Below are 27,674 nucleotides of genomic sequence, written 5' to 3'. Positions count from 1 at the left end.
TCATGATGGGGCCCACAGAGCACTGACCACCAGCGACCGGGCTAGTGGCAGCAGGGGAGTAGCCAATCTGTTTCCCGATCTAACTAGCTAGTATCACTGACGTCATAACGCTCTGGCAATCATAATTTAATTATAATTTTGCCACATCATAATCGGCGAATGTCATCACTGACGTCGTCAACACTAATTCGTCAATGGCATGTTAGTTTTTTCAAAGCCAGTGTATTAATAGGTAATTATTAGGGTTCAGCATGTTTGAAAATTCATAGGTACTGGTGCTATTCAAACTAGTAAAAAGAGATAATTTTAATTTTTTGAATGGTATAGTAATGTGTATGATATATCTGTTTTGTCCATCTATTTTACTACAATATTTTAAAGCATGATTCAAAAAAATAAAGCAAATACAACACTCAGGTGGCCCACACCAAAAGAAACAGTGGCCCCACAAAGTTTTTAAGGGTAAGTGTTCGATTCTTCTTTTTTTATGGTGTGGTCCACTTGAGTTTTGAATATATCTCATTTTTTTTGTTGATACTATAAATTCAAATGGCATAATAGATGAACGGTTTGGATAAGCGAAATGCATCACAGTGGGACCCATATATATTTTGTAATAGTTTTTGTGTCAAAAAAGTAACAGTCACATCAGTTTGGTTGTAAATACTCAGCGAAATATGTATTACTTTTTTACCTGATATTTACATGTGCTTTTCTAACTAGACATGCCATTCAAGGTACATGGGTAATAATTATTTACCGATGTATTAGCCACTGGATTTCCAAGGTGACGTTGACAGCTAACTTTCATTTATAGCATTACTCACATCATTTGAGGAGATAAATGTTAAATTATAGGGCTCATCATAATGTGTCTTATCCACACTGGCTACCCCTTTAGCCAACTCATTTTAGGGCATGCCCCAAAAAATGAGGTAGATCCAAAGATCAAGTGGACCACAAAACAGGAAAAAATGAAAATTGAACTCCTGCCATTGAAAGCTTCTTGAAGACTCCAAAAGTTTTGGATCTAACCGATATTTTTGTTTTCCCTTTATCCATGGCTGTGACCTTATGAACAAGTTGGTTGACAAATAAACATCAATGTGGTTTACTTGAGCTTTTGATTTTCCTCATTTTTATGTTCATGCCTTAAAATATATTGTTTAAAAGGATGGATGGTGTGGATAACTCACATATATCATAGCGGGGCCCACATATTTAAATCAGTAATAAAAGGTATTGATGGACGGCTTTCGAAATGTAATTCCCTGCTGATTTCAAACAGGTGGAGTAAGTAAAACAGACCTATTTACGTGTATTCACCAGGGAAATTAAAAATCAAACATGCCCTAAATGCTAATGTGATGATGCGGCGCAATGAGATTACGACGAGCAGTAACTTCCTGTTTCTGTCCGTTTTCTAGGTTGAAAGGAGCAGAATTTACTTTCCGGTAGGTCGGCTGAAGATAACATTCTTACCAAAATAAAAATCTAACACACTGTTCAAAGGACATAAATAAAGGATGGATTCCATTTTTATAAAAAAAAATCCTTTCTTTTTTATTTTTATTTTATTTTTTTGCATTTTTTTCCCGGAAAAGAAAAGTCACAATATCTATGCTCCTAACCTCCTCTACTTAATATACGTTTGTTGAACTTGGACCATTGGTCTTTCCTTTCATTTTAACCGTTCTTTCTATAACCACTAATTGACAGAAAGAAAAAAAATCATCCATCCAATGTAATTATTGGGTACAACGTGTAAAAGACAGGCTCATTCATTTGGATGGTTTGGATTTAATTCAGTATATGCCATGGGCATAGTAGTTGTGTGCCGGTGTTTGGATCATCATACTCTACTAGTGTATCGAATCTGATGTGGAATATGGGTTTTTAATCCCACCTTCCTTCTCGTGAAGGCAGTAAGATCGAACATAGACAATACAGTATCTCTCTCATGGCTGCAATCCTTCTCTTTCTCCTCTATCTCTCAACATTTTCTACTGCAACAGCTCAATCAAAAATTACAAATATAACCCTCGGTTCTTCTCTCTCTACCACCACCGACCCTACTTCACTGCTCTCACCTTCCGGCCTATTCGCTTTCGGCTTCTACCGTGAAGGCACTGGCTTCAGAGTCGGAATATGGATGGAGACAAGCCCAAACAAGACAATCGTCTGGACTGCAAACCGAGACGATCCACTTGTTTCCAGCACCAGTACAGTGATCTTGCTGAACTATGGTCTCTTTCTACGAACCCCTGGAACCCTAGATAAGATAATTTCCATCGGAGTCTCATCTGCTTCCTGCTACTTAGCCTCGATGCTTGATTCAGGCAACCTGGTTCTCTACACTTCCGATTACAAAATCATCTGGGAAAGCTTCAATTCCCCAACTGACACTATCCTAGGAGGCCAATCCCTTCTCTCAGATGATGTACTGTTCTCAAGCACATCAGAAACAGATCACTCGACCGGGCGCTTTCAGCTCAGCATGCAATCAGACGCAAACCTGGTGTTGTATGCGAAAGAAACTGGTCACACAGCTGCCGATTCATATTGGTCAACAGGTACGTTTGGCAAAGGAAATGACTGGAGATTGCAACTCTACCAAGATGGCTTCATGTTCCTTGTCAATAGCAGTGACTCCAATAGAAGTATCGTGGCAAGAGGTGCCGTGGCCAACAACGGAATTGTCATCTACCGTGCAACCATCGACGTTGATGGGATTTTCCGTTTGTATTCCCACAGCTTCGCAAGGAACGGTAGCTCAACAACGACGACGGATTGGTCTGCCTTGTCAGATAAATGTCAAGTGAAAAATATTTGCGGATTTAACAGTTACTGCACTTTGGTGGGTAACCAATCCAATTGCCTTTGTTTGCCTGGTTACAAATTTATCGATCCTGATCAACGGTTCAAAGGCTGCAGCAGAAACTTCACTGCGGAAGTTTGCACGGGCAAGAATGAAAATTTTACATATTCCATTTTTACAATGAAGAATATGTATTTCGGAGATTATTTTTATTCTATTTCATCGATGGAAACAGACGAGTGCAGAGAAGCTTGTTTTACTGATTGTATTTGCGAGGCTGCAAATTTTCAAGATGGGACGTGCAAGAAACTTATGCTTCCGTTGAGGTATGGGATAGCAAACAGGTCAAACTCGACTAGCACTTTTGTTAAGGTTGGTAATGAAAACGCTGCTTCTTTTCCAAATGCAACGAGGACGGTAGATGGTGAGAGCCAGAAAGAGCCACGTATGAACATTTTAATCGCAGGTATAATTCTTGCCACTTGTTCAGTTGCCATGTTTGTTTTTTCGGGTTTTCTTATCTACAGGAATCGAGCACAAAGCTATAGGAAGATGACAGAAAATAACAATTTGGGCTTGTCTGAGGAGCCTCTTCTGCGATCATTTTCTTACGATGAGCTCGTAGAAGCAACTGACAATTTCAAGGAAGAGTTGGGAAAGGGTGCTTTTGGAACAGTTTATAAAGGGACCTTATACAACAGCAACAGAATGGTTGCTGTAAAGCGACTTGAGAAAATGGTTGAAGAAGGAGAAAGGGAGTTCCGTACTGAGACGAAGGCAATAGGGAGAACTCATCATAGGAACTTGGTGCGATTGCTTGGGTTTTGCGATGAGGGTTCTGCCAGGCTTCTGGTTTACGACTACATGAGCAACGGATCGCTTGCAAACCTTCTATTCAAGGCCCAAAGAAGACTTGATTGGCAAGAAAGGGTGAGAATTGCACTAGATGTCGCCAGAGGAATCTCCTATCTACATGAAGACTGCGAGCCCCATATCATCCACTGTGATATAAAGCCTCAAAACATACTCATGGATGGCTTTTGGACTGCAAAGATATCCGATTTCGGGTTGGCAAAGCTGCTTATGCCAGATCAAACAAGAACATTTACTGGGGTGAGAGGGACGAGAGGGTACTTGGCACCTGAATGGCAGAAGAACACACCGATATCAGTGAAGACAGATGTTTATAGCTACGGGATCATGTTATTGGAAATTATATGTTGCAGGAGGAACGTTGAGTTAGAGGTTGCAGATAATGAGATTCTTCTCACTGAATGGGTTTATAGCTGCTTCGTGGCTGGAGAGTTGCATAAGCTTTTGGGCGGAGAAGAAGTGGAGGGGAATATTTTGGATAGGATGGTAAAGGTGGGATTGTGGTGTATACAAGATGAAACGGCTCTTCGTCCTTCCATGAAGAATGTGATTTGGATGATCGAAGGGAAAATGAATATACCCATTCCCCCATCTCCGACCTCATCAAGGAACATTTCTGAATGCGCACGCTTTCTTTAAATGCGTTGGTGTGAATATGCTCGCTTCGCCTGTTTGATTTCCTGAAGTAAATGTAATAATTATTTTCATGTGTAATTACTGCATCGTTTTCTAATATTGATTTGACTCTTACTTATCTCGACGCTAAAATCAGGATGCTGCCAAATATTTGCGTGGCCCACGGTGATATATGTGGATTATTACACCGTCCATCCGTTATGCCAATTGAATTTAGGTCATGAGCCAAAAAATGAGCTAGATTTAAAGTTCAAGTGGACCACACCACAAGAAAAAGTGAATCAAACACCCACCTTTAAAAACTCTTTACGGTCGCTGTTTACTTTGGTGTGGGCCACTTCAACGTTGGATCTGCCTCATTTTTCGGCTCATGCCTCAAAATGTCATAATAAAGTAGATGGACAACAAGGATATGTCATATATGTCATGGTGGGGCCCACAAATTTAAGTTAATCCTTTTAAACTGTTTTCTCAAGAAGACGTACCCGCCTATTTTCAAAGAAGGTAAAATTATAATAAATAGTTATTTAGAAGGCGAAATTATAATAAGTAGGTATTTAAAGGGCATTTATAGCGAATTTGAAAGTCGATGTACATTTTAATTACTTGTAGACTGTAGTATCAATCTTGATTCATAAGTGATTTTGTTTATCTTCTTGTAGAGTTGTTTGGGAATGATCTCTTACAGTTTTATGTTTAATATAAACAAATAAAAACAATGTTTAAATAATAATAATAATAATAATCTACACAAATAAAAACCCTCCCGTGAGTTTTGATGTTTTCTGCCACTATTTTCCCATTGCGCTGCATTGTGAAACTATGCGGGTTTGTATGGGTTGATGGTTTGTTCCGGGGAGTTGCATATTTAAGCTGAATTCATATCCCCAAGCAGAAAAATCAAAAGCGGATTGGCTGGTGTACCTCACACCAGATATATAGCTGCTGTAGATACGTGTCGTGCGAAGACGAGCACGAGTTTTACCGACGGTTCAAAGGAGATCAAAGTTACATTGGCCCCACAGTGATGTATTTATTATATCTATACCGTTCCTCTATTTTTAGATATCATTTTAGAGCATTATACAAAAAATAATCATATCCAAAGATCATCTGGATCACACCACAAATAGCAGCGGAGATAATGATTTTCACCGTTAAAAATTTTATAGGGCCCACCATAATGTTTATTTTCCATCTAATCTGTTTATAAGGTCACAAAGACATGAATTAAGAGGAAAAAGAAATTTTGTATTGATCCAAAACTTCTGTGACCCCAAAAAGGGTTTCAATGGTAGACGTTCAATCCCCCACTACTTTTTGCAGTGTGGTCCACTTGATAGTTAGATCAGTTTTATTTTTCTTCTTAAGATTTAGGACGAGCTCGCCAAATGGATGGGCGGTTTGGATATAACACATACCTCATTATTAGACTCACATAACTTGCGAATGTCAATATAGTAGCTATATAGCTGGTGTGGGGTACACCAGCCAGTCTACTTCAGTAAAAATCCTACTTTCCTGCATCAGGATTAGTCCACATCATAATTGATATAATGACCCAGAATTTTGGTACACGTGCGTACACATACATGTATGTACAATTGCCTTCATTGGAGTATACACACATAGACCCATGCATACATCCACACACCCATGCACACATATATCTATCGGCTCATGTAAATTGTGATCGTTTTGTTTGGTACGAACTATTAATTAATGTCATTAATGATTACATGATTTTGGTAGAATATATATAAGTTTATTTATAATGCACTCTCTCAACTCATATACTTAAGACCACGTGTTTAATTATTAACTAATCCAAATCTAACCAACATTAACTATTGACTGTGCACTGAGATTAATCTGATCTTAACCACTAGATTGTTGTTAAAAAATAAAATAAAAATCAAGAACAACCTATTTTTTTGTGGGAACTAACCCCGCCGTCCGTTTGCATGTGGCCCACCTGAGTTTCAGATCAGCCTCATTTTTTTTGCTTTATATCTTCTCTTGGCCAAGCCGAGATGATGGACGGATTAGATTTAAATTATTGTTAGTGGGACCCACTATATCTTAAAAAATAAAAATAAAATAAAAAAATGAAAGTTATATCTTCCGCACGACTAAACCACTTTCTCCACTTTCCTTCCGTTTTGTACGGTAATGGCCGCCAAAGCTCCCACTAAATGAAACCGTCCCATAATTCTCACTCCTCCATTCCATTACGCATCCATTTATAAAAAAGAAAAAAAAAATCGAAGGAATCAATCACATTAAAAAAAAATGAGTGAAGGAGTGAGAGAGCTCTGTAAATCAAAAGAGAGAGATCAAAGCGGGGCCGGATCATCAGACTTTAAGGTAGGTGATCTTAACATGAAATTTATCATTTTCAGTTATGATTATGTTTATTTAATCTAAATTTTCGTAGAAATATTATTGTCAGTTAAATTATTTTTTTTGTAGGGAATCTACTTATTTAGGAATTTCTATTTTATTCTTTTTTAAATATTTAATACTGAAATAATTTATATACAAATAAAATAAAATAAATTTACAAAATTAAATAAATAGTTTATTTAAAATTATTTTATTAATTCTTAAATGTTTTGTTAAAAAAAAAATTTTAAATTAAATTTCAAATAAATTATAATATCTTACAATATTTTACAGTACAAATAGAACATATAATTAATTATTTAAAGTATTGATGATTCATTATATGCGGAATTGTAAATATAAATGATGTACGATTGATAAGTATATATAAGAAAATATGATTATGAAAATAAAATAAAAATATATAATAATAATAACAAATTATAAATTATATAATTGTAATATGATATATAATAAGATATATAATAAAATAAAATAAAATAAAAAGGCTTATAAGATCATTAAGGTATAGTAAAATATAAATATTATGTTTCATAATAATATAGTAGTAATACAATATAATTGTATGTTAAAAAAAATAATGACAAAATATATAACATAATTAAAATAAATATGTGTAAGATAATATTATATTACATAATTAATACATAAGTATTTAATATTATTTATATGATTATGTTATAAGTAAAAAGGTTTTATCTGATAATATATAAAAGTTTTAATAAATATAATTTATTATTTCTATAAAAAAATTATGCAAATGATGATATTAACAATTTAACATAAAAGTAATATAATAATTATATTAAATGTATCAAACAAAAACAAATTTATTAATTTAGATAGTCAATTATAAAATAAGGTTAATCATACTTACATAATGTTATAACAAATAATTTATCGAATAATAATAGTATTCAAAGTCCAAATTAATATCTTTCTTAATCTTATTTAATTTAGATTTAAAAATAAATAATAATAAAATTCTGAATTTAGATTTAAATAGTTAGATAAAATAATAATAATAATAATAAATTTTAAATTATCAAATAATAATTTAATTACATTATTAATGTTATATTATAAAAATCAGTGTGATAATTTTTGTTCTGTAAAAATTAAAATCCAAATTTTAATTCTAAAATTTGAAGAGTTAATTAAATTAAATTTAAATGAACTTAAGTTCAAATTTTTTTTGTTTTTAAAATTTTGGAATTAAAACTAAATTGATTAGATTTTTATACTTTGGAATTCTAGTGATTAATGTATATTTAAAACTTTATTAAATTAAAATTTTTATAAAGTATAATATTAGATTTTTAACTAAAAAAATATATGTATATCTTTTCCTTGTAGTTCAAAATTTTTGTTTAAATTAAAATTTAAATAATTTATCGATTAAACCTAAATATACATTCTCAATGAATTATCAAAGAGAAATTAAAATTTGTTATAAAATAATCAAGTTATTTCAATATATATGTATGTGTGTGTGTGTGTGTGTTTGTTTGTTAAGTTTATGTGCTAAATAAAATAATAAGATTTAATTTTACAATTTAGTAAATAAAAATAATAAATATTTTTATGCTAATATTTAACATTATTTAAATAAAAAAAACTAATTTAATTAAAATTAGAATTTAAATAAAATTTCTTGTACATTATTTCATTGTAATTCATAAATTAAATAATAGTAAAAATAATATTTTATTTAAGTATTTGAATTATTAAAGTTTTAACAAAATGATATGTATAATTATTAATTAGAAATAAAAATTTATATTGTTGATATTTTCGATTGTAGGACAGTGATTCATCTTACATACCATATCAGCCCAACAACTCGAACAGTAGAAAACCTTGATTGGAAATAGCCATGGTTAAATAGACTAACCTGAAATCCAAACCATTCATCAAATAGACCACTTAGGTGTTATTTTCTTTTGGTAGATAGTGTTCTGAAACTCAACTTCTCACGCATCCAGCGAGTGTAGACAGCAAGTTAATGCTATGTGTTGCGTCAGTGGGAGAAACTTGTTAAGAGCGTAAGCGTGGGTCAGGTCTAGCATGCGACGCTAAGTAGGTCGTGGGCGTATGGTTTAGTCAAGAAATCGACGGTCCAAATATCAGGTGGGTGATTCTCCTCCATTTATGAACTTTCTGATTTTATGTATTTTAGAAAATTTATTTATTTGACATAAAGACTTTAAATTAATATTGTCAAATTCCTTTATACGTAATATCTACTTTTCTAAATTTTAGCATTTACTGAATCTGATTAACTTGTAGAGTTAGATTTTAATCTAACTTTTATTTCTGAAATTTGATGTTGAGATTTAGACCTTAAATCTGTGTTAGAGTAATTGATTTAAATTAATTGGTTTAAAATAATATTAATTAATTTGATTTTAGCTTGATGTTTCAGTAAATTTTAAGAATTTAATTTTTACGGCATCGAATTTCTGCACATTTGTATAGAACTTGTATTGTTGTATCGAGATTTAAATAATTAAATTATTTTGCTACTGATTTTGGAATAATTCATGACATGCATTCATCTCTACTGATTACGGAATTATGGAAAAAGAAAGAAAAATGAGGAAATAATTGTGGTATTAGCAAGTAGGGCAATCGTGTCCCTTGGGTGAAAGACCCTGAAGCCAGCAAGTAGGGCAATCGTGTCCCTTGGGTGAGAGATCCTAAAGTTAGCAAGTAGGGCAATCGTGTCCCTTGGGTGAGAGACCCTAAAGTTAGCAAGTAGGGCAATCGTGTCCCTTAGGTAAAAGACTCTAGAACCCGTTGGATCCTTCGGAGTCTCCTTTGTGTACGGCGTATGAGTACAATTGTGTGCGCGGACATACGTCAGAGGTACAACTGGAGCAGTAGTCTGACTAGCTAACGTATAAATGAGTCCCTCACCATGAGGTACTGGTGTGTGGGCGTTAATGCAACGTGGTCATACACCTAGGTACGGTGTTGTAAGATGTGATGATTATTTAATTTTATTCTTGAATTCATGATAGTGTGGCATTCAGTACGTCTTTATGATTCCAGCATCGCATTCATGTCATATGAAATATTTAATATTTTGATTCATGTTTTGAAATTTCAGAAAGTACTTTTATTATTTATTCGTTTGATATAAATCTAGAAATTTCATATTTGGTTGGATAAGATCCTACGAGCAGTTGTGCTCATACCCAAAATAACAGTGTTTCAGGTCTTGGAGTTTAGTCGAGGCGAAGCAGAGTGAGGATCTAACCATCGGCTTAGTGGTAGCCATATCTGTATTTGTATTTTAAAAAAATAATAATAATAAATTGTATAGCAGGAACTTAGAAGTGAGTTGAGGCTGTAATAGTTAAAGATTGTATTTGATGAATATTGTTTATTGTAATGAGTTTTAATTAAGTATAGTTGTGAATGTTTAAAATTGAATCATGTCCTGAGATTCGGAGTCGGGTCTGGCCAACTCGGGTACCGAATTTTGGGGCGTGACAATTGATATTCTCAAAACTGCCTAATTAAATGCAGAAACGGATCGGCTACTCCCCCTGCCACCAGCCCCGTGGGTGGTAGTCGGTGCTCTGTGGGCCCCATCATGATGTATGCGTTTCATCCATTTTTACGAATCAGGGATATAAATCTCATGTAGACTACACCACATGAAAACTATAGTGATTGGATATCCACCATTAAAATCCTCCTAAGGCTTATGTACTGTTTATTTGACATCCAATATATTGATTAGGTCATGAGGCCCAGATGAAGGGAAAAAACAAAAATCATCTTGATCCAAAAGTTTTATGGCTCCAAAAATGTTTTTAATGGTCTATGCTCATTTAACACTGCTGCATGTAATGTGGTCTACTTGAGATTGGGAGATATCTCATTTTTGTCTTATATTGTAAAATGATCTGTAAAAATAAATGGACGGCATGGATGAAACACATACATTATGATGGGGCCCACAGAGCACCGACCACCAGCCATTGGATGGTTTCAGGGGAGTAGCCAATCCGTTTCCATTAAATGCAGTGTCCGATGATGTGGTCCAGATTGCATTGAGTATAATTTTCCCACCGATGCGGATTGCATCCTATCCCCACCTGGACGGTAATCCGGATTCATTTCAGTTGGATTGGAAAGACTTCAAGGTGCTCCTTTCATTTGAAAGGCCCGTTTTGTTTCTCAGGATATGGGGATTCGTTTCCTGTGGCTGTCCATCGTTTGTGTTGCCCACCTGAAAGAGGCGTACAGCTTATGTTGACTGCTCAATAAAGTTACTAGTGATATGGTTCAACCTTTTTTTTTTCTTTAAGAGTACAGATAATCTGTGTTGAATGCACAATAGTTCCTTGTCATTGGTCCACCTCATCACCATAACTCCAGGTAACAAGAAGAGCCCAGTTTCTCTCTCCTAACTCTGCGTGATACACAACCCCACTTTTAATATTTGGAGTTTCTCTGGCATAACAATAATTTATGTTTTACATCCACACCGTCCATCAATTTTTACAGATCACTCTAGAGCTTGAGCCCAAAAATGAATCACAATCAAAGCTCAAATGGACCACATCATATATAGCTGCGGAGATTGAACACCTACCATTAAAACCTTCTTGCCATCTAACCTCTTTTGGAAGGTCACACAGACCTGGATGAAGGGAAAACATAAATGTCAGCTTGATTAGAGCATCCCGTGGTTCCAAAAAGTTTATATTAGTAGCCTCTCTTGGTCCTAAGAAGTTTTGCAGAGTAGCATCCAATTCCCATTGTTTCAATAGTGTGGCCCACTTAAGTCAGATTTTTTTGTCTCATTCCATAAAATAGTTTGGAAAATTTTATGAACAGTGTGTATCAGATTAGTAGAGTTGCATGCTAGTTAAGCTTGGCATAGCTCGGCTTAGCCAGTAGCTAACCTTAGCTCAAACTCAGATTCCAATTCAAGCCAAGTTCAAACTTGTACGACATTTTCTCAAACATAAAATATCTTCAATTTCTCACATAATGTAAAATATTAACAGAACTTTACAGCTATTTCATCTAACACTAATCGAGCAGCATCAAAGTCAAGAAATGAGGGGAATCTTATAATGTAAAGTTTTTTTTTTATATGTATATAGTGATTTATTTCGTATCCATTCCTTCCTTGCCACCAACCGATCCCCCGAAGAATATACATACCCGAAACAACACCCTGTTAAGTCATTTCATCAAATACTCGACCAACAACATCAATATCAAAATAACCGAGTCAATTCGAGTTGAGGTTCGATTCGAGTCAAGTCAAGCTCAAGCAAATTCGAACTCAGCTTAAAAGTTTTTTGAGGTCCAAAAACCAACTCGACTTGATCTAAATCCAATTTTGAGCAGAGACAAGTTGAGCGAGCTAATTGAGCTAACTCAACTCATGTACAGCTATGCCGATACATGTCATGATGGGGCCCACAGAAATTTCAAATGCCAACACTTCTTGTTTTCTCCTCTGAACTGCACCACAAAAGTGGATTAGTTGAGACCCGGCCTCACCCAAGACAATGCGTCACCTACTGTAGTGCCCACCTTGATGTGTGTATTCTGTATAGATCCCAAAAATTAAAAAGATCCAATTATCAGGTGGACCATAATTCAGGAAACAGTGGCAATTGAACACTCAGATCATTAAAAACTTCTTAGGGAGCACCTTAATGTTCCCATAGATTTTATTTGTTATCCAATGTGTTGACAAGTTTAGGTAATCCCTGAATGAAGGGAAAAAAACAAATATCAACTTGATTCAAAACTTTTGTGACCCATTAATGGTTAATCACCACTTTTTCCTATGGTATGGTCCACCTGATAATAGGATATGCTTCGGTTTTTGGATAATGATCTAAAATAATATGGAAAAATAGATGGACAGGGAGGATATAGAATAAACACATCAAGGTGGGCCCCTTGACAAGGGTTGCACCATCTGGGGTGGGGTCGGGTCTCACCTAATCCGTTCCCCTGCCCCCACACACAGCAAGCAACTGAATTTCCTAATGTGTGAAATTTACGTGGCCCCATGAAGATGTATTTCTTAGATCCACACCTTTCATCTATTTTTTTTCAGATCATTTTAAGATACGGGCATAAAATAAATGAAGATCCAAAGCTAAAGTGGACCACACTACTGAAAATAGTAGAAATTGATGCTACCATTGGAAACTTCTTGGGGGCACAGATATATTATACAATTTACATATACACTTACACCGAAAAATTATTCCCACTGACGCAATTACCTCAAAATAATGTTCCCTACAAAAGATAAACGCAGTCATGTTTTAAAATCGAAGTCCAGGTACAAATTTCCAGTAAATCCTTTATAATAGAAAAAATAATAATATTTTAAAAAGACCTTTCAAAAAATCTTTTAATAACTTTTTATTATTATTATATGAAGAATTAAATAATCGCATCAGTTTAAAATCATATAATCAAATACTAGAAAAACATGCAACAAAATAAAAGAAAACTTTGAAGGGATTCTTACTCAGTTGTAAGGAATTCAGATTTTACAGAACAGTAGCTTAACTAATGGACAGTACAAAAAGTACTTTTTTGGGAATAAAATGATGAAATTACTCGTCTGTTGGGAAAAAATGTTGTGAAGTCAAGCGACATCAGTTCCACATGGTTTATGCGTGAAATCCAATGTATCCAATTTGTGCAACCCACCATAGTGACTAAATAAATCTTAAATAAGGTTGATTGAATTATCAGGTAGGCCAAATCATAGGAAAATAATGTTCACAACCAAAAAATTTCTGAATTCACTGCAGCCCACCTAATGATTGGATGGACCAGAGTTTTTCTATCCATATGATCGATCATTAAGGTGGGGTTCACCTATTAGACATGGGCCCCACAAAGATCGCTTTGCCACTTTTTAGAAAAAAGAAATAGTTGGGCACATTGACCATTTCATCTCCCAGAAAGAACTTTGTGGTACATGCCATTAGCTAGGCATTGTTTGTGATAAATTAGAATTCTTTAGGCAATTTAACTTAAAAATCCCAAATTTGAATTCAAGATATGCTTACAAACTTTTTTTCTTTTTCTTTTTCTTTTTCTTTAAGAGTATTGGTCTTCAAATTGAAATATAAGCCTCACCACCACTGCCACGGTGCATCCACTTAGCTCTAATTCTATGTGTAACATCCTTCTCATAAATTGAGAGAGATTAAAAAGGATGTTGCTATTAGAATTAGAGCCGGCCGGGTAGATGAAAAGGAGATGTGCTTATGGAGTTTTACATATCACTTATTTTCTTTAGCATGTGGAAACCAACTACAAGATCATCACTAATAGGATTCTAAAAATAATAGTAATAGTACTAACAACAACAATAATAATTTATACCGCTCCACCAGAAAGGAGGCAAATTGTTTCCTTACTTCCTACACTTAAAGAATTTCAAAAAATATTTGTTCTGAAGTTATATGTTATGTTCCACGTCTTTTCTTTTGCTTTGAGTGTTGAAGGTAGGGTTGCCTGCCAGCGGGCCTCAGGTTGTCACAGCCTAAATTTTTATTATTTTGGACTAGGTTGTCGGGCCGCAGCCCGGCCCACTGACAACCTTATTTAAGACTGCGTTTTCATTTGCACTGAGCAAAAATGGGTAGTGGCCAAAACTGCTGGTACCAAATCGGGCGCTAAGCTGCATTTGTTCACTTGCCAGCTCGGGTCCGGTTTTATGGGCTTTCTCCATTGAGTAGGAATCAGAATATGGTGTCTGCACTTTCTAAACGAAACCCTAATTGAAACCACAAATGGGTGCCGTTCAAGTAACGCCTGATGTGCATTTTTCGTCTTTCCATTGAGCACGCAGTCCTGATCATCTAATAGGTGGACCTTTTTCCCCTAAATGCATAGGTCGTGTACCATACCGGCTAGAGAGTTGGATTTTTTTATTTTTATTGATTTTTATTTATTTTTTTGACTTTTTATATTTACTAAACATTCTTAGGACTGTCTGGATGATGGGTGAAAAGTCTTAACTTTTTCTCATGAGGATTCACTGAAACTGAAGTTTTATGGATCCTAACTCAATATATTTTTGGGTCCTTACTCTTGCCCTAGTGGTAGACTGGTAAGAGTTTTCACACCAAGTCAAGGGTTCAAGTAGCCATAGGAGGTGAAATCCCACTATGGCCCCCCTTTTTTTTTCTTTTTTTTCTTTTTTTAAATACACGCACCCATGCCAGTGGGATTTCACCCCGTGGTTTTCGAACCCAAGACCTCGTGTTGAAACTCCTCAGAGTCTACCACTCAGGCAAGGACTGGAACCCTAATTTTAGGTGTGGACCATATGATTGGAAAGACAATGCCCCACCCTCAAAACTGTTTACCTTGGACCATATGATTGGAAAGACAATGGCAAGGACTGGAGCCCTAATTCCTGGATTACCTTGACTTTTAAGCATGGGTCTAAATGCTTTTTTGGCATCTAATCATTTAAGTGGATTTCAAATAATCATCAAGGTGGGCTCTATTAAATTAAATTTATATATATATATATATATAGGTTTCTCTCACAATTGTTTCCTTTGGTGTGGCCTATCTGAATAATAAGTTAGCCTACAATTTTTACTATGGCCCTAAAGTAGTATTACAAATCTAATGGTCGGCCAGTTACTCGGATTCCCGATTGTTCGAATAACATGTGGCACAACATGGCCAAGCTTGGGTCCATCATGATGTGTCTGTCTTATCAATGTCCGTCCCTCCATCTTTGCAGCTGATTTCAGGGCATGTGCCCAAAAATGATGCAGATCCAATGCTCAAGTAGACCACACCACAGAAAACTGTGGGGGATTGAACACCCACTGTTGAAACCTTTCTAGGGCTCATCGTAATGTTTCATTTTCCATCCGACCTATTCATAATATTACACAAACCTGGATGAAGGGAAAATACAAATATAAGCTTGATCTAAAACATCTGTGGTCCCTAAGAATTTTCAATGGTAACTTCTCAATCCCCACTATTTATGTCGTGTGGTCCATGAAAGCTTTGGATTTCCATAATCTCCAGTCTTATGTCCTAAAATGAGCTGGCAAAATAGATGGACAGTGTGGATAAATCACATATATCATGATAGGCCCCATAAAATGGGTCGTGTGGTGACATTGGGATATCTTGTGGCGGGTGCTGCAGGCAATGGACTTTCAAGATTTTCAATGTAAATTAAAAAAAAAAAAATTTAAAAGAAAAGAGTGATGGGACGCACACTTGAGCTCACCTATGAAGTGTATGTGAATCTACTCCGACCATTAAATGTGTAATCCCGTGTTAGGCCCAAGTCCAAAAAATCAAATTGACCCGTGATTCAAGAAAACGGTTGGAAAAAAGACATTCACAGTTGAATTTTTACAGAGCCTACTGTGATGATCATGTAAAATCTAATTATACCGTTAGATGACAAAAAAAAAAAAAAAAAACATTTAAGCCTAAGGCCTAAAATCAAAACAATCCCTGACTCAAGTGAGCCACATGAGGGAAACAGTTTGGAGGGTGGGCGTCACCCTATGCACTGTTTCCAATTGAATGGTCCAACTAAATAACGGATGGGGATGAGTTTTGAGTCCTATGCCTAAAAATAGGTCATGAAATTGATAGTTAGAGTTGATTTTATAACGGGTCTCATTCCATGCTGCCAACCCCTTCATATCACAGAAACTTAATAAAAGTCTTAGCTAGCGAGAGACCCTTGGGATGAGCCAATTCGGTTGTGACCGGGTCAAAGGATGTGGATGAGAATAGATGGGTAAAAATGTCTTTTTACCCTTATTTATAAAGTAGAAAGCATGATTTAATAAATATAGAATTTAATAGTATTTTATAGTAAAATTAATATTTAAGAGAAAATTTCCAGTAAAAATCCATTTTTTTTCATGTATGTGGCCTTAAAAAGTCCACAAGAAAACAAATGGGCAAGTACTAACAAGGACCACAGGCGGCGGACTAGTAGATTTTGATAGTAAACACTTTCCTTCTCCTTCTTCCACACGCGATAAAACATGGAAAAAGATCCATCCAACTCTAGAAAAAAGGTCCCTAGAGAGAATGACCATCATACAAGCGTGTTTACGTGTATGACACGCACACCAACCTCTCACGACCTGGGCCCACTGCAGAGAGAGAATTACTTTGAAAACAGATTGAGTCTCGCTCCTAATCATGTATCCAAAAAGCATGGCCCAGACCACCAATTGCCCTATTTAAGGTTGAGTTGTATACTTGCACCAAGAGAGATGATAAGGGTTGGGAATGGGTCATGTCACCAAAAACTTAGCCCATTTAAATAATTGGGTGTGGTAAAGGTTTAGCCTGACCTGACCTGACACGCCCATATGGTGTATCAATGGGCTGGGTGAAACAACCCAACCTGACCGGACACATAATCCATCCCACCACCCCCCCCCCCCCCCCCGGCAGCACCCCAACACACACACACACACCAATCATATAGTTTTAACGAATCCTAAATGAAGAGAGAATCACAGTCAATGCATGCCAACAAGGCAAGATCAATAAGAACCAATGAAGGAGCAAGAACCACACTGCTTTAGATATAAGTGACAATAAACAGTAGCAACAGTACTTGGCATCCTGAGTGGGGTTGTTTGTGTCGGTTGAGCCCGATCTGATTACAATTAAATGGATCGAGTCTGCCTCGAGCACAAGAAATTTTAAATGGTCAAGTTGGGTCACAAGGTAATTGGTTGCAGGATGGGTTAGGGCCAGATTTGTTGGCCCGTTTATGAAATGGGTCAGGCTTAGGCTGACCCCAACCTGGACCAGTAACCCATGGCCAGGCCTAGAAAAGGCCAATGCCCAAACTGCCAGTTCAAAATCTGGAGATAGGTTGCACTTTTCTCGCCCTTTCAAGCTTGGTTTGATGGGCTTTCTCATTGAGTGGATTTCAAAATATGGTTTCTGCACTTTCTAAACAATACACTAATAAGCCATAAATGGGCGACGTTCAAGTAATGACATACGTGCATATTCCATCTTTCAATTCATCTTGCGGTCGTAGCCATCAAATAGTTGGACCTTTTCCCATAAAATGTATACTGTTGTTTGCCGGTTGGCACCTTTATCAGCCTGTAACTGACAATATGGACTATATAGGTCCTGACACGAGCCATATGGGTTTCAATATGCCCACCCAAATGATATTGGCATCTGTGCCTTTTAGAAATGAAGGCATTAGAGGGATTTTAGGAGTAACACCGATAGGTATAAGATGAAGGAAAGTAGACAGATGGTTTGGTCAGGTACAACAGAGACCATCAACTGCCCCAATTAGGAGTGAGTTGTTGCAAGTTGAAGGCTTTAAAAGGGCAAGAGGAAGGCTCACAAAGACATGGGTGGAGGTTGTAAAAAAAAGACTTAATGACCTATGTTCTAATAGAAGTTATGGCCTGCAAAGTTGGAATGGCAGAACAAAATTCATGTAGCTAACACCAAGTAGTTGGTATAAGGCTTAGATGAGGACGATGACGACGACGATGTTCCCTGTATCATGTGACGAGGCCAAGATCAGTATGAGAGGCATTTTCATCTTTTCACTTTTTTCTCGCATTTTCCACATATTTCCTTCATTTAAATCATAGATGAAGGTTAGGGATTCAATTTTTCAACTTGAGTTGGGCTCTTTCTTGGAAATTATAACACGACTTCAGGAGCACAGTTTGATGAACCGTAATGAACAGGAATTATCTGATAGTCATGTTTATAAAATGATAGTATCTCAATTAGGATTTGAGCATATTAATCAGAAAAATTGCAATATCTTACACAGCTAAATAGCATATATTATATGCTTTGGGGGTGTTGATCTTGAAAAACCCAGCCAGGGGAGGTTCCAATTGCCGCCCATTGGACCCCTCACAGCGAAACATGCAGGGGAGGACCAAACCCTCCCGACGGTCTTGGAACTGTAATCACAGATGTTTTAACTCTAATCTGCAGTGATTCCCAAAACCCATAACAGTAAGATTGGCAATCCACCGAAGACTTTTCTAAGTCCAGCGTGCTTCTAACGCCAAAGACCAAAAGTTAGTTTTCAAAAAGTCACTTCAAGAGAGGTCATTCTTACCAAAGAATAGTTTGATACACCATTGAATTCATGAAAAAGACAAATAAATGTTAGATTCTATTTTATTTTATTTTTACTTATTCCTAATTTCTTCTGCATTTTTTTCTTGAAAAGAAAAAAATTACAATACCAATACTTGTGGCCTTCCTCTACTAAACAGACATTTATCGAACTTGGACCGTTGAGCCTTTCTTTTCATTTTAACTGTTCCTTCTATAACCACCTATTGACAAATAAAATCAACCATCCAATGTGACTATTGGGTATGTCATGTCAAAGACAGCCACATTCATTTGGATGGTTTGGATTAAGATCCATATATGCCATGGGCCTAGTTTGCTGGTGTTTGGATCATCTTGCTCTACCGGTGTACCAAATCTCCTTTGGAATTTGGTTTCTTTAAAGCCCACCTTCCTAACAATGAAGGCAGTACAAGAGTATACAATACAAACTCCCTTTCTCTCCCTTCCATATCTCTAATGGCTGCCATCCTTCTCTTTCTCCTCTTTCTCTCAACATTTTCTACTGCAACAGCTCAACCAAAACATACAAACATTACCCTAGGTTCTTCTCTCTCTGCCACCAACAACTCCACTTCATGGTTCTCACCTTCTGGCCTATTCGCTTTTGGTTTCTACCAAGAAGGTGCCGGCTTTAGAGTCGGAATATGGTTGGAGACGAACCCAAACAAGACGATCGTGTGGACTGCGAACCGGGATGATCTGCCTGTTTCTAGCAACAGTAAAGTGATCTTACTGAACAGTGGTCTCTTTCTACGAACTGCTGGAGCCCAAGATAAGATCATTTCAGTTGGAATCTCATCCACTTCCTGCGCCTCAGCTTCAATCCTTGATTCCGGCAACTTGGTTCTCTACAATTCTGATTACAAAAGCATCTGGGAGAGCTTCGGTTCCCCAACTGACACCATCTTAGGGAGCCAATCCCTTCTGTCGAATAATCAACTGTTGTCAAGCGTGTCAGAAACTGACCACTCGATCGGGCGCTTTCGGCTGTACATGCAATCGGACTCAAACCTTGTGTTGTACCCAAAAGACACTGGTGACAACGCTGCGGATTCATATTGGTCAACAGGGACTTTGAACACAGGATACATCTTGAGACTACATCTCTACCAAGATGGCATCATGTACCTAGTGAATGGCAGTGACTACAATATTAGTTTTGTGGCAAGACGCACCGTTGCTGACAATGGAATTGCCATCTACCGTGCGACCATCGACATTGATGGGATTTTTCGCTTGTATTCACATAGCTTCGCAATGAACGGTACCTCAACAATGACGACTGATTGGGCTGCCTTGTCAAATAAATGTCTGGTGAAAAATTTCTGCGGATATTACAGCTACTGCACTTTGGTGGATAACCAACCTGATTGCCTTTGTCTGCCTGGTTACAATTTTATCGATCCTGATCAACGGTTCAAGGGCTGCAGCAGAAGCTTCAGTGGGGAAGGTTGCATGGGCAAGAAAGAAACTTCTACATATTCCATTTTCACAATGGAGAATATGTATTTCGAAGATTTCTTTTATGCTATTTCTTCGATGCAGAAAGAAGACTGCAGAAAAGCTTGTTTTAGCGACAGTAGTTGCGAGGCCGCAAATTTTCAAAATGGGAAGTGCAAGAAACTTATGCTTCCGTTGAGGTATGGGAGAGCAAGCGGATCAGACTCAACTACGACTTTCATCAAGGTGGGTTCATCCACTAATTTCTCTCCAAATGCAACGAGTACAGTAGATGGTGAAAGCAAGAAAGAGTTACGTGTGAAGATTTTAATCGGAGGTATAATTCTTGCCACGTTTTCAGTTGCCAGCTTTGCTTTTTCCGGTTTTCTTATCTACAGGAATCAAGCACAAAGCTATAGAAAGATGACAGAAAATAACAATTTGGGCTTGTCTGAGGAGATTGTTCTGCGATCATTTTCTTACAACGAGCTTGTAAGAGCAACAGACAATTTCAAGGAAGAGTTGGGAAAGGGTGCATTTGGAACAGTTTATAAAGGGACCTTATACAACAGCAACAGAATGGTTGCTATAAAGCGTCTTGACAAAGTGGTTGAAGAAGGAGAAAGGGAGTTCCGTACTGAAATGAGGGCAATAGGGAGAACTCATCACAGGAACTTGGTGCGATTACTCGGCTTTTGTGATGAGGGTTCTGCCAGGCTTCTGGTTTACGACTACATGTGCAATGGATCACTTGCAAACCTACTATTCAAGGCCGAAAGCCAACCCGATTGGAAAGAAAGAATGAGAATTGCACTAGATGTTGCTAGAGGCATCTTCTATCTACATGAAGAATGCGAGCCCCATATCATCCACTGCGATATAAAGCCTCAAAACATACTCATGGATGGCTTTCGGACTGCAAAGATATCAGATTTCGGGTTGGCAAAGCTGCTTATGCCAGATCAAACAAGAACCTTTACTGGGGTCAGAGGGACGAGAGGGTACTTGGCACCTGAATGGCAGAAGAACACACCAATATCAGTGAAGACAGATGTTTATAGCTACGGGATCATGTTATTGGAAATTATATGTTGCAGGAGGAATGTTGAGTTAGAGGTTGCAGATAATGAGATTGTTCTCTCTGAATGGGTTTATAGCTGCTTCGTGGCTGGAGAGTTGCATAAGCTTTTGGACGGAGAAGAAGTGGAGGGGAAGATTTTGGATAGGGTGGTAAAGGTGGGGTTGTGGTGCATACAAGATGAACCAGCACTTCGTCCTTCCATGAAGAATGTGATTTTGATGATGGAAGGGAACATGGATATACCCATTCCTCCATCTCTGACTTCATCCATGAACATTTCTTAATATGTTTGCTTCCTTTAAATGCATTGGTCTTTTTATCTAAAATGTGTTGTCTTTCATGAAAATCAATGTAAGTTTTAATTACTTGTGGTATCAATCTTGTTTCTCAAGCGATTTTCTTTATCCTCCTGAAGAGTTGTTTGGGTATGATGTCTTACAGTTTTATTTTTAATCTAAAAAATAAATGATAAATAAATAAAAGTTGTAAAACGTATTGTATAGAAATTTTGTAGGAGTGTTTAACTAGTGACTATGGTTTTGCAATTCAAGGAGTGGTTTAACCATCAACGAGTAGTTTCAATGGTATTGCAGCGAAATTCTACAACTATCGTGAAATAAAAAATTCTAAACTCTCGAAAGAAAGAGCTATTGAGAAGAAAGGCAACCCATTGAATTGGTCCTTCTCCTCTCTCACCAGTATCATTGCAAATTTAAACTCCCCTACTCTGATAGTCATCTCCTCCATAGATGAATGATTTTTTTTTCTTTTTCATTAAAACTCTAGCAAATCGTAAATTTTCACAACTTCCCAACCAAGGATCTATCATCAGAACAGATCCTATACAAGCCCTGATCTCTGACAAAAAAAAAAAAAAAAAATCATTTATCCAGAATTCCAGTGGGAGATTCCAGATTTCATACCATATTTCCTCGCTACCAAACAGTGACCAGTCTTCCCACCTCTGAATGCCCCTGACCTCATCATCCCAGAAGAGATTAAATGCAAGTAAGAACTGATCAATGTCTGCGGTATTAGGGATATCCATACCTCTTTATCATTCAAGAACTTGACCACCAGTCTTCTTCGATGATGCAATTATGACTCAGCCATTCACCCACTTCTTCTTCTGAGATCCCCGGCTTCACAAAGGCAACGAAACTGTCTTTGAAAGCATTTGAGGGGTTTCCAAGAATTTTTTCATGTATACTTACTTTTGGACCATTCGTTGTGTTCTCCTTCCAGACCCACATCTCCTGCACCTCCTGTGTTGGTTTCCCCTATTGCAAGCTTTACGGGACCTTCTTGATCCTGTGGCTTGGGACATTTGCAGCCACATCTCAAAAGTATCTGAGGATCTCCTGAGCGTTGTCTCCAGAACTATCACTGCTCTGAAGGCGGTAGGGCTTTCACCCCTTGTTGTTTCCTCCACCTCCACTCTTGGTTTTTGATATGTTACTTGTCTATTTCCCAGATGAGGTTCTCTATTAACTCTCTCCCTAATCTCCTTCCATCTATCACCTTCCCTATTTTTATCTCTGGGCCGAACCTAGCTTTCTGAACCCCAAAGCTTCTTACCTCCAGAGCTCACTCCATCCAAGTGCTTGACAGCTTGACTGCTCTCTCCACCACCTCTAGACTCATCCGAATGAAGGCAAAACCTCACTAAATAGGGGAGTTACGAACACGGGGGATAACAACTTCCGTTACCTTCCCAGCTCTACCAAAAACTCTTGAAGCTAATCGAAAGCCATCCTTCTGAGAAACCCACCACGAACAACATTGGAAGCTCCGATAGCTCTTTCGACGCCCTTGCTCCTTTCCTCTTTAACTCCAATTTCTTACTGCGAACAATCATCCAGCCCCCCGGAGTTTCTTCTTCCATCATTCCCTCTACTACCTCAGTACCCATTAGAACCGCATTTCCTTTCTCGCCGTGTTGAGATAATAGCATTGCCAATCGATTGTTTGTCCTGCTTTCAGTTCTCTGATCCATGATCCCCTTTTTTTGCCAGACTCTCATTTCTCCCTGTTAGTTGCTCTATCTTCTTGCTACCACAAGCTTTTTAGTTTGACATTATTCTGATAAAAATCAAGCTAAATGTGTTCATTGAATTACTTCAAAGGTTTTGGTAAAGCCATTACCTAAACTTTAAGTTGAAAAACTAGGCTGCAAATGAAAGAGTAGCATTATCAAGAGAATGAGATGGATCAGGTGACTAGAAGTCTCAAATACTTTTCCAAAAACTCTAAACTCTTAAGGACTCAAAAATATGCTTTCCAAAATTGTGACAAATAATCAACTTTAAAGTCATGTAGATACATTATTCAATTAACATATCAACTCAAACCCAGTAACTATTTCCACCAACTCAATTACTTCAATATAATAATGCTCACTAAAAACGATAAAAACGGTTGTGTTTTAAAAGTCGAAGTCAAAGGGCAAATTCCTAATGAGTCCTTTAAAAAAAAATCACTATTATATAAAGAATTAAATAAACCTTTGTAGCTTAAAATCACATAACGAAATCCTAGAAAAACATACAACAAAATAAAAGAAAACTTTGAATGGATTTTTACTTTAAAAATTTTATTCAAGAATTCTGATTTTACCAAACAACGCCTTAACTATTGGTAAGTACCAAAAAGTACTTTTTGTGGGATGAAATGATGTAAGTACCCCGTCCATTAAAAACAAGGTGGTGAAATCGAGCATTATTGGTCCCACGTGGTGTATGTATGAAATCCAGCATGTCCAACATGTGCGACCCGCCATGGTGACTAGACAAATATTAAATCAGCTTCATCACTTTTTAGAAAAAAGAAATAGTGACAGCACACTGGTCATTTCATCTCGTAGGAAGAACTTTGTGGAACATTCAATTAGCTTAAGGCATTGTTTGTGAGAAAATCAGAACTCTTGGAGTGTTTTAACATAAAAAATCCCAACTTTGAATTCAAGATATGTTTGCAGACTTTTTTTTAAGAGTATTGCTCTTCAAATGGAAGTCAAAGCCTAACCATCATAATGCAGGACATGAAATTCAAGTATGATGTGCAAGATTTTTCAGGCGTTAGATCACACTAGTTCAGAAACAATTAAACAAAATTCCATGTCCCACAGGAAAGTTCAAACACTCAATCAAGGGGAATCTTATGTGGATCCAGACCTAAACATGCTAGGGCCGGATCAATCAAAATTACAAACCAAATAAGAATCGGAGGGTAAATTCATCCACACATGCACAAAAATAATTCCCCCAATCCAAGGGATTTAGAAATTTCAATTTGGGGAACCCTAAGGTTGAAGAAAGGGCATACAATTGGGGATTTGAGTAATTTAGGGTTAGGTTTAGGGATTTTGGATGAAAGATGAGTGAAAGAGAGGAGAGAGATGAACCAGAGAAGTACCACACATGTGGACAGCAACAATGGCCCAACGTAAGTGCATGTGATCCCGACCGCACGTGTGTGGGGCCCACTATTCAAAAAAAGGCCACATTGGCCCTGGTCGGCCAGGGATGGACTCCAAAACTCTCAAATCTCAGTTCGATCCGATACACGGTTTGTGCATGGTGCTTCACTGAAGTTTCAGCCCTCCTGCAGGGCCAGATTCTGAAAATCTGCTGTAGAGAGAAAAACGGCTACAATAGAAGATGGATTTGAAGCGTAGATGATTGTACGAGAAGAAAAATATGAATGGAAGAGGGCGAATCAGGATAGGTGTGACTTCGCACCATAGTAGTCAGCCCTTCGAAGAAGGGAGAGTTTCGCACCAAATTGAATCTCTACAACTCATAAATTTAGAAGAGCAAAAAAATGCAACAATTTTATTAATCTTCATTGAATTAAAAAGACTACAAGGGGTGCCTATTTATAATAAAACTCTATACCCCAAAACTCGCACCATATGCATAACCTATTACTTGGCGACGAAGTAATAAAAAATAACAACTAATCAAAGCAATCTAAACTGTCCATAATACTCCTAATAACAATAATAAGCAAAACCCAAAGTACTAAATTAATTGGAATAGTGGGCCACGATCATGAGAACCCATGGTGGGATTCACATAACTATCGGGTCCACTCCAACAAACGAAAACACAGCCCTCTAACTAGGAGGCCCTCCCTGGACGTCATCATCGATCCAGATCGATGTGGGGCCCTCCTCCTCCTTGCGTACGTGCATAGGGGGGGCGTCCATGTGTACGAGATGTCCTCATCAATTCTCTCCAGCTGTGAAGGTTTCGCCACTGGTGAAACAAAACTCTTAAACCGCTCCGAGATGTAAGGATTAAGTCTCCGAAGCTCCTCCTCAACAAGCCACACACTGCCTGAAGCTGGGCGTGACTTTCACTTGACCAAGAACTTCTAAAACTCACCGTCCGACGTGAATATTAACTAATGGTCCAAAATATCCTCTATCTCCTCTCTGGGTGTGGGAAAGGTAGGTATGGGAGGTAAAGGCTGGGAAGATGGGTAGAGAGGGGCCATGGATTAAAGAAAAGGTTTGCGGAATCAAGATGATTAGGTGACAGGCTGGACAATGTATCAGTGGTCCCCTGAAATGCAACTAGATCCTCCACATTGAATATGAAACTAATTCCCATTGAAGGTAGAAGATCTACCACATACGGGTTGAGACCATTTCGTTTTATAATTTTGAATGGTCCAGCACTACGCGCGTGTAATTTACGAACGGCTCCCCTGAGGGTACCGCTTTGGCCTGATGCGAACCATCACAGAGTCCCTTACATTGAATTCTTTGAAACGTTTATGTTGGTCTGCAGAAAGTATGTAATGTTCATTATTAGTCGTGATCTTCTGCCTAATTTCTTGATGCCATAAATGAATGTGATGCGCACAAAACTGCAAACTCTGACGGCCTATGGGACATTGACATGGGGACAAAATCAATAGGTTTCCTAAGTTTATAACCAATAGCAGCTTCAAAAGGGCTTAGACCTGTGGACCTATCGACAGAACTATTAAATGCAAATTCGGCTATACGTAGTACGGTGTCCCATGTCCTGGTATGTTGTATATCCCTCATAGGGGGAAACTCATCCGATAGATCATCAAGAAATATCTCACGAAACTCATCCACTACCGGAATGGCCTCAGTGGGTAACTCTACACTAACCTCTGGTGCACTCTCTCTAGCCACAAGGCCGTACATGTCATACCACTCAAAAAGATGGTCCATATCTGCCAACCAATCTTGAAAAACTTTATCGTCTAAGTGGTTATCAAACGTGGGGGCATCTACTCTAACTCATTTAAGAAGTTGTGCATCGGGTCATAGTGGTTTTGATGTACCTCACAGGGTGAGTGCACGGGTGCGCGCCCATAACCGATTCCTTGGCCACCCTCATTCCTTAGTCTATCCTCCTCACCACCTGTCCAAGATTGAGCATCTTCTCCAATGGTGGAGTTTGCCTTGGCGGAGGTCTCTTGTTGGGTAATGAGCACATCAAGTTGTTCAAAGCGTTGGTCCATACGTTGTTCCAAGCGCCTACCCAAAGACTCAAACTGCTGGGTCAGCTTGTTCATTGACTCTTGCAATTGCTCCATGTTTAATGTAGGGTGCAAGTCAAAACCACGACCCGTACGTGTGGGCATACAATGCTAAATCAATCTAAGGACCTTTTACTACGACCATATGCGCCTAGATAGGACTAAATGCTCCTATAGGACTCTATATGGAGAAAACGACACAATACTTCTCAATTTCCAGCAACCTATCTGTCCAAAAAATCTATCAACAGAAAATCCAGGAAAAAGATATGCGGATTTTCTGATAGCAAAAAATTCAAAAGCCTATATCAGAAATTATGGACATTTAAACAACTCTATATGATGCTACTTAATGCATAATGGACGCAAATAAATTAAACCCTAAACATGCAATGCATTCCCCTACAAGAACCCTAAGCTCTGATACCAAATTTGATGCAGGACATGAAATTCAAGTATGATGTGCAAGATTTTTCAGGCATTAGATCACACTAGTTCAGAAACAATTACACAAAATTCCACATCCCACACAAAAGTTCAAACACTCAATCAAGGGAAATCTTATGCGGATCCAAACCTACATGTGCTAGGGCCTGATCAATCAAAATTATAGACCAAACAAGAATCAAAGGTGGGTAAATTCATCTACACATGTATAAAAATAATTCCCCCAATCCAAGGGATTCAGAAATTTCAATTCGGGGAACCCTAAGGTTGAAGAAAGGGCATAAAATTGGG

At 37.6% G+C, this 27,674-nt stretch overlaps 2 protein-coding genes across 2 annotated transcripts; both read left to right on the top strand.

Moving 5' to 3' along the window:
- Positions 1-1,913: 1,913 nt before the first annotated feature.
- LOC131243694 (G-type lectin S-receptor-like serine/threonine-protein kinase LECRK2) lies at positions 1,914-4,382 on the top strand. The gene has a single exon (XM_058243207.1). The coding sequence runs from the start codon at positions 1,961-1,963 to the stop codon at positions 4,328-4,330; it is 2,370 nt and encodes a 789-aa protein (XP_058099190.1). The 5' UTR covers positions 1,914-1,960; the 3' UTR covers positions 4,331-4,382.
- Positions 4,383-19,347: 14,965 nt separating this feature from the next.
- LOC131243693 (G-type lectin S-receptor-like serine/threonine-protein kinase LECRK1) lies at positions 19,348-21,791 on the top strand. The gene has a single exon (XM_058243206.1). It carries the CDS (start codon positions 19,349-19,351, stop codon positions 21,695-21,697), a length of 2,349 nt encoding a protein of 782 aa, XP_058099189.1. The 5' UTR covers position 19,348; the 3' UTR covers positions 21,698-21,791.
- Positions 21,792-27,674: the final 5,883 nt, after the last annotated feature.

Source organism: Magnolia sinica, chromosome 4 (assembly GCF_029962835.1).
Source record: "Magnolia sinica isolate HGM2019 chromosome 4, MsV1, whole genome shotgun sequence".
NCBI lineage: Eukaryota > Viridiplantae > Streptophyta > Magnoliopsida > Magnoliales > Magnoliaceae > Magnolia > Magnolia sinica.
The sequence above is the reverse complement of the archived record's forward strand: the minus strand, read 5'-3'. Positions and strand labels throughout refer to the sequence as shown.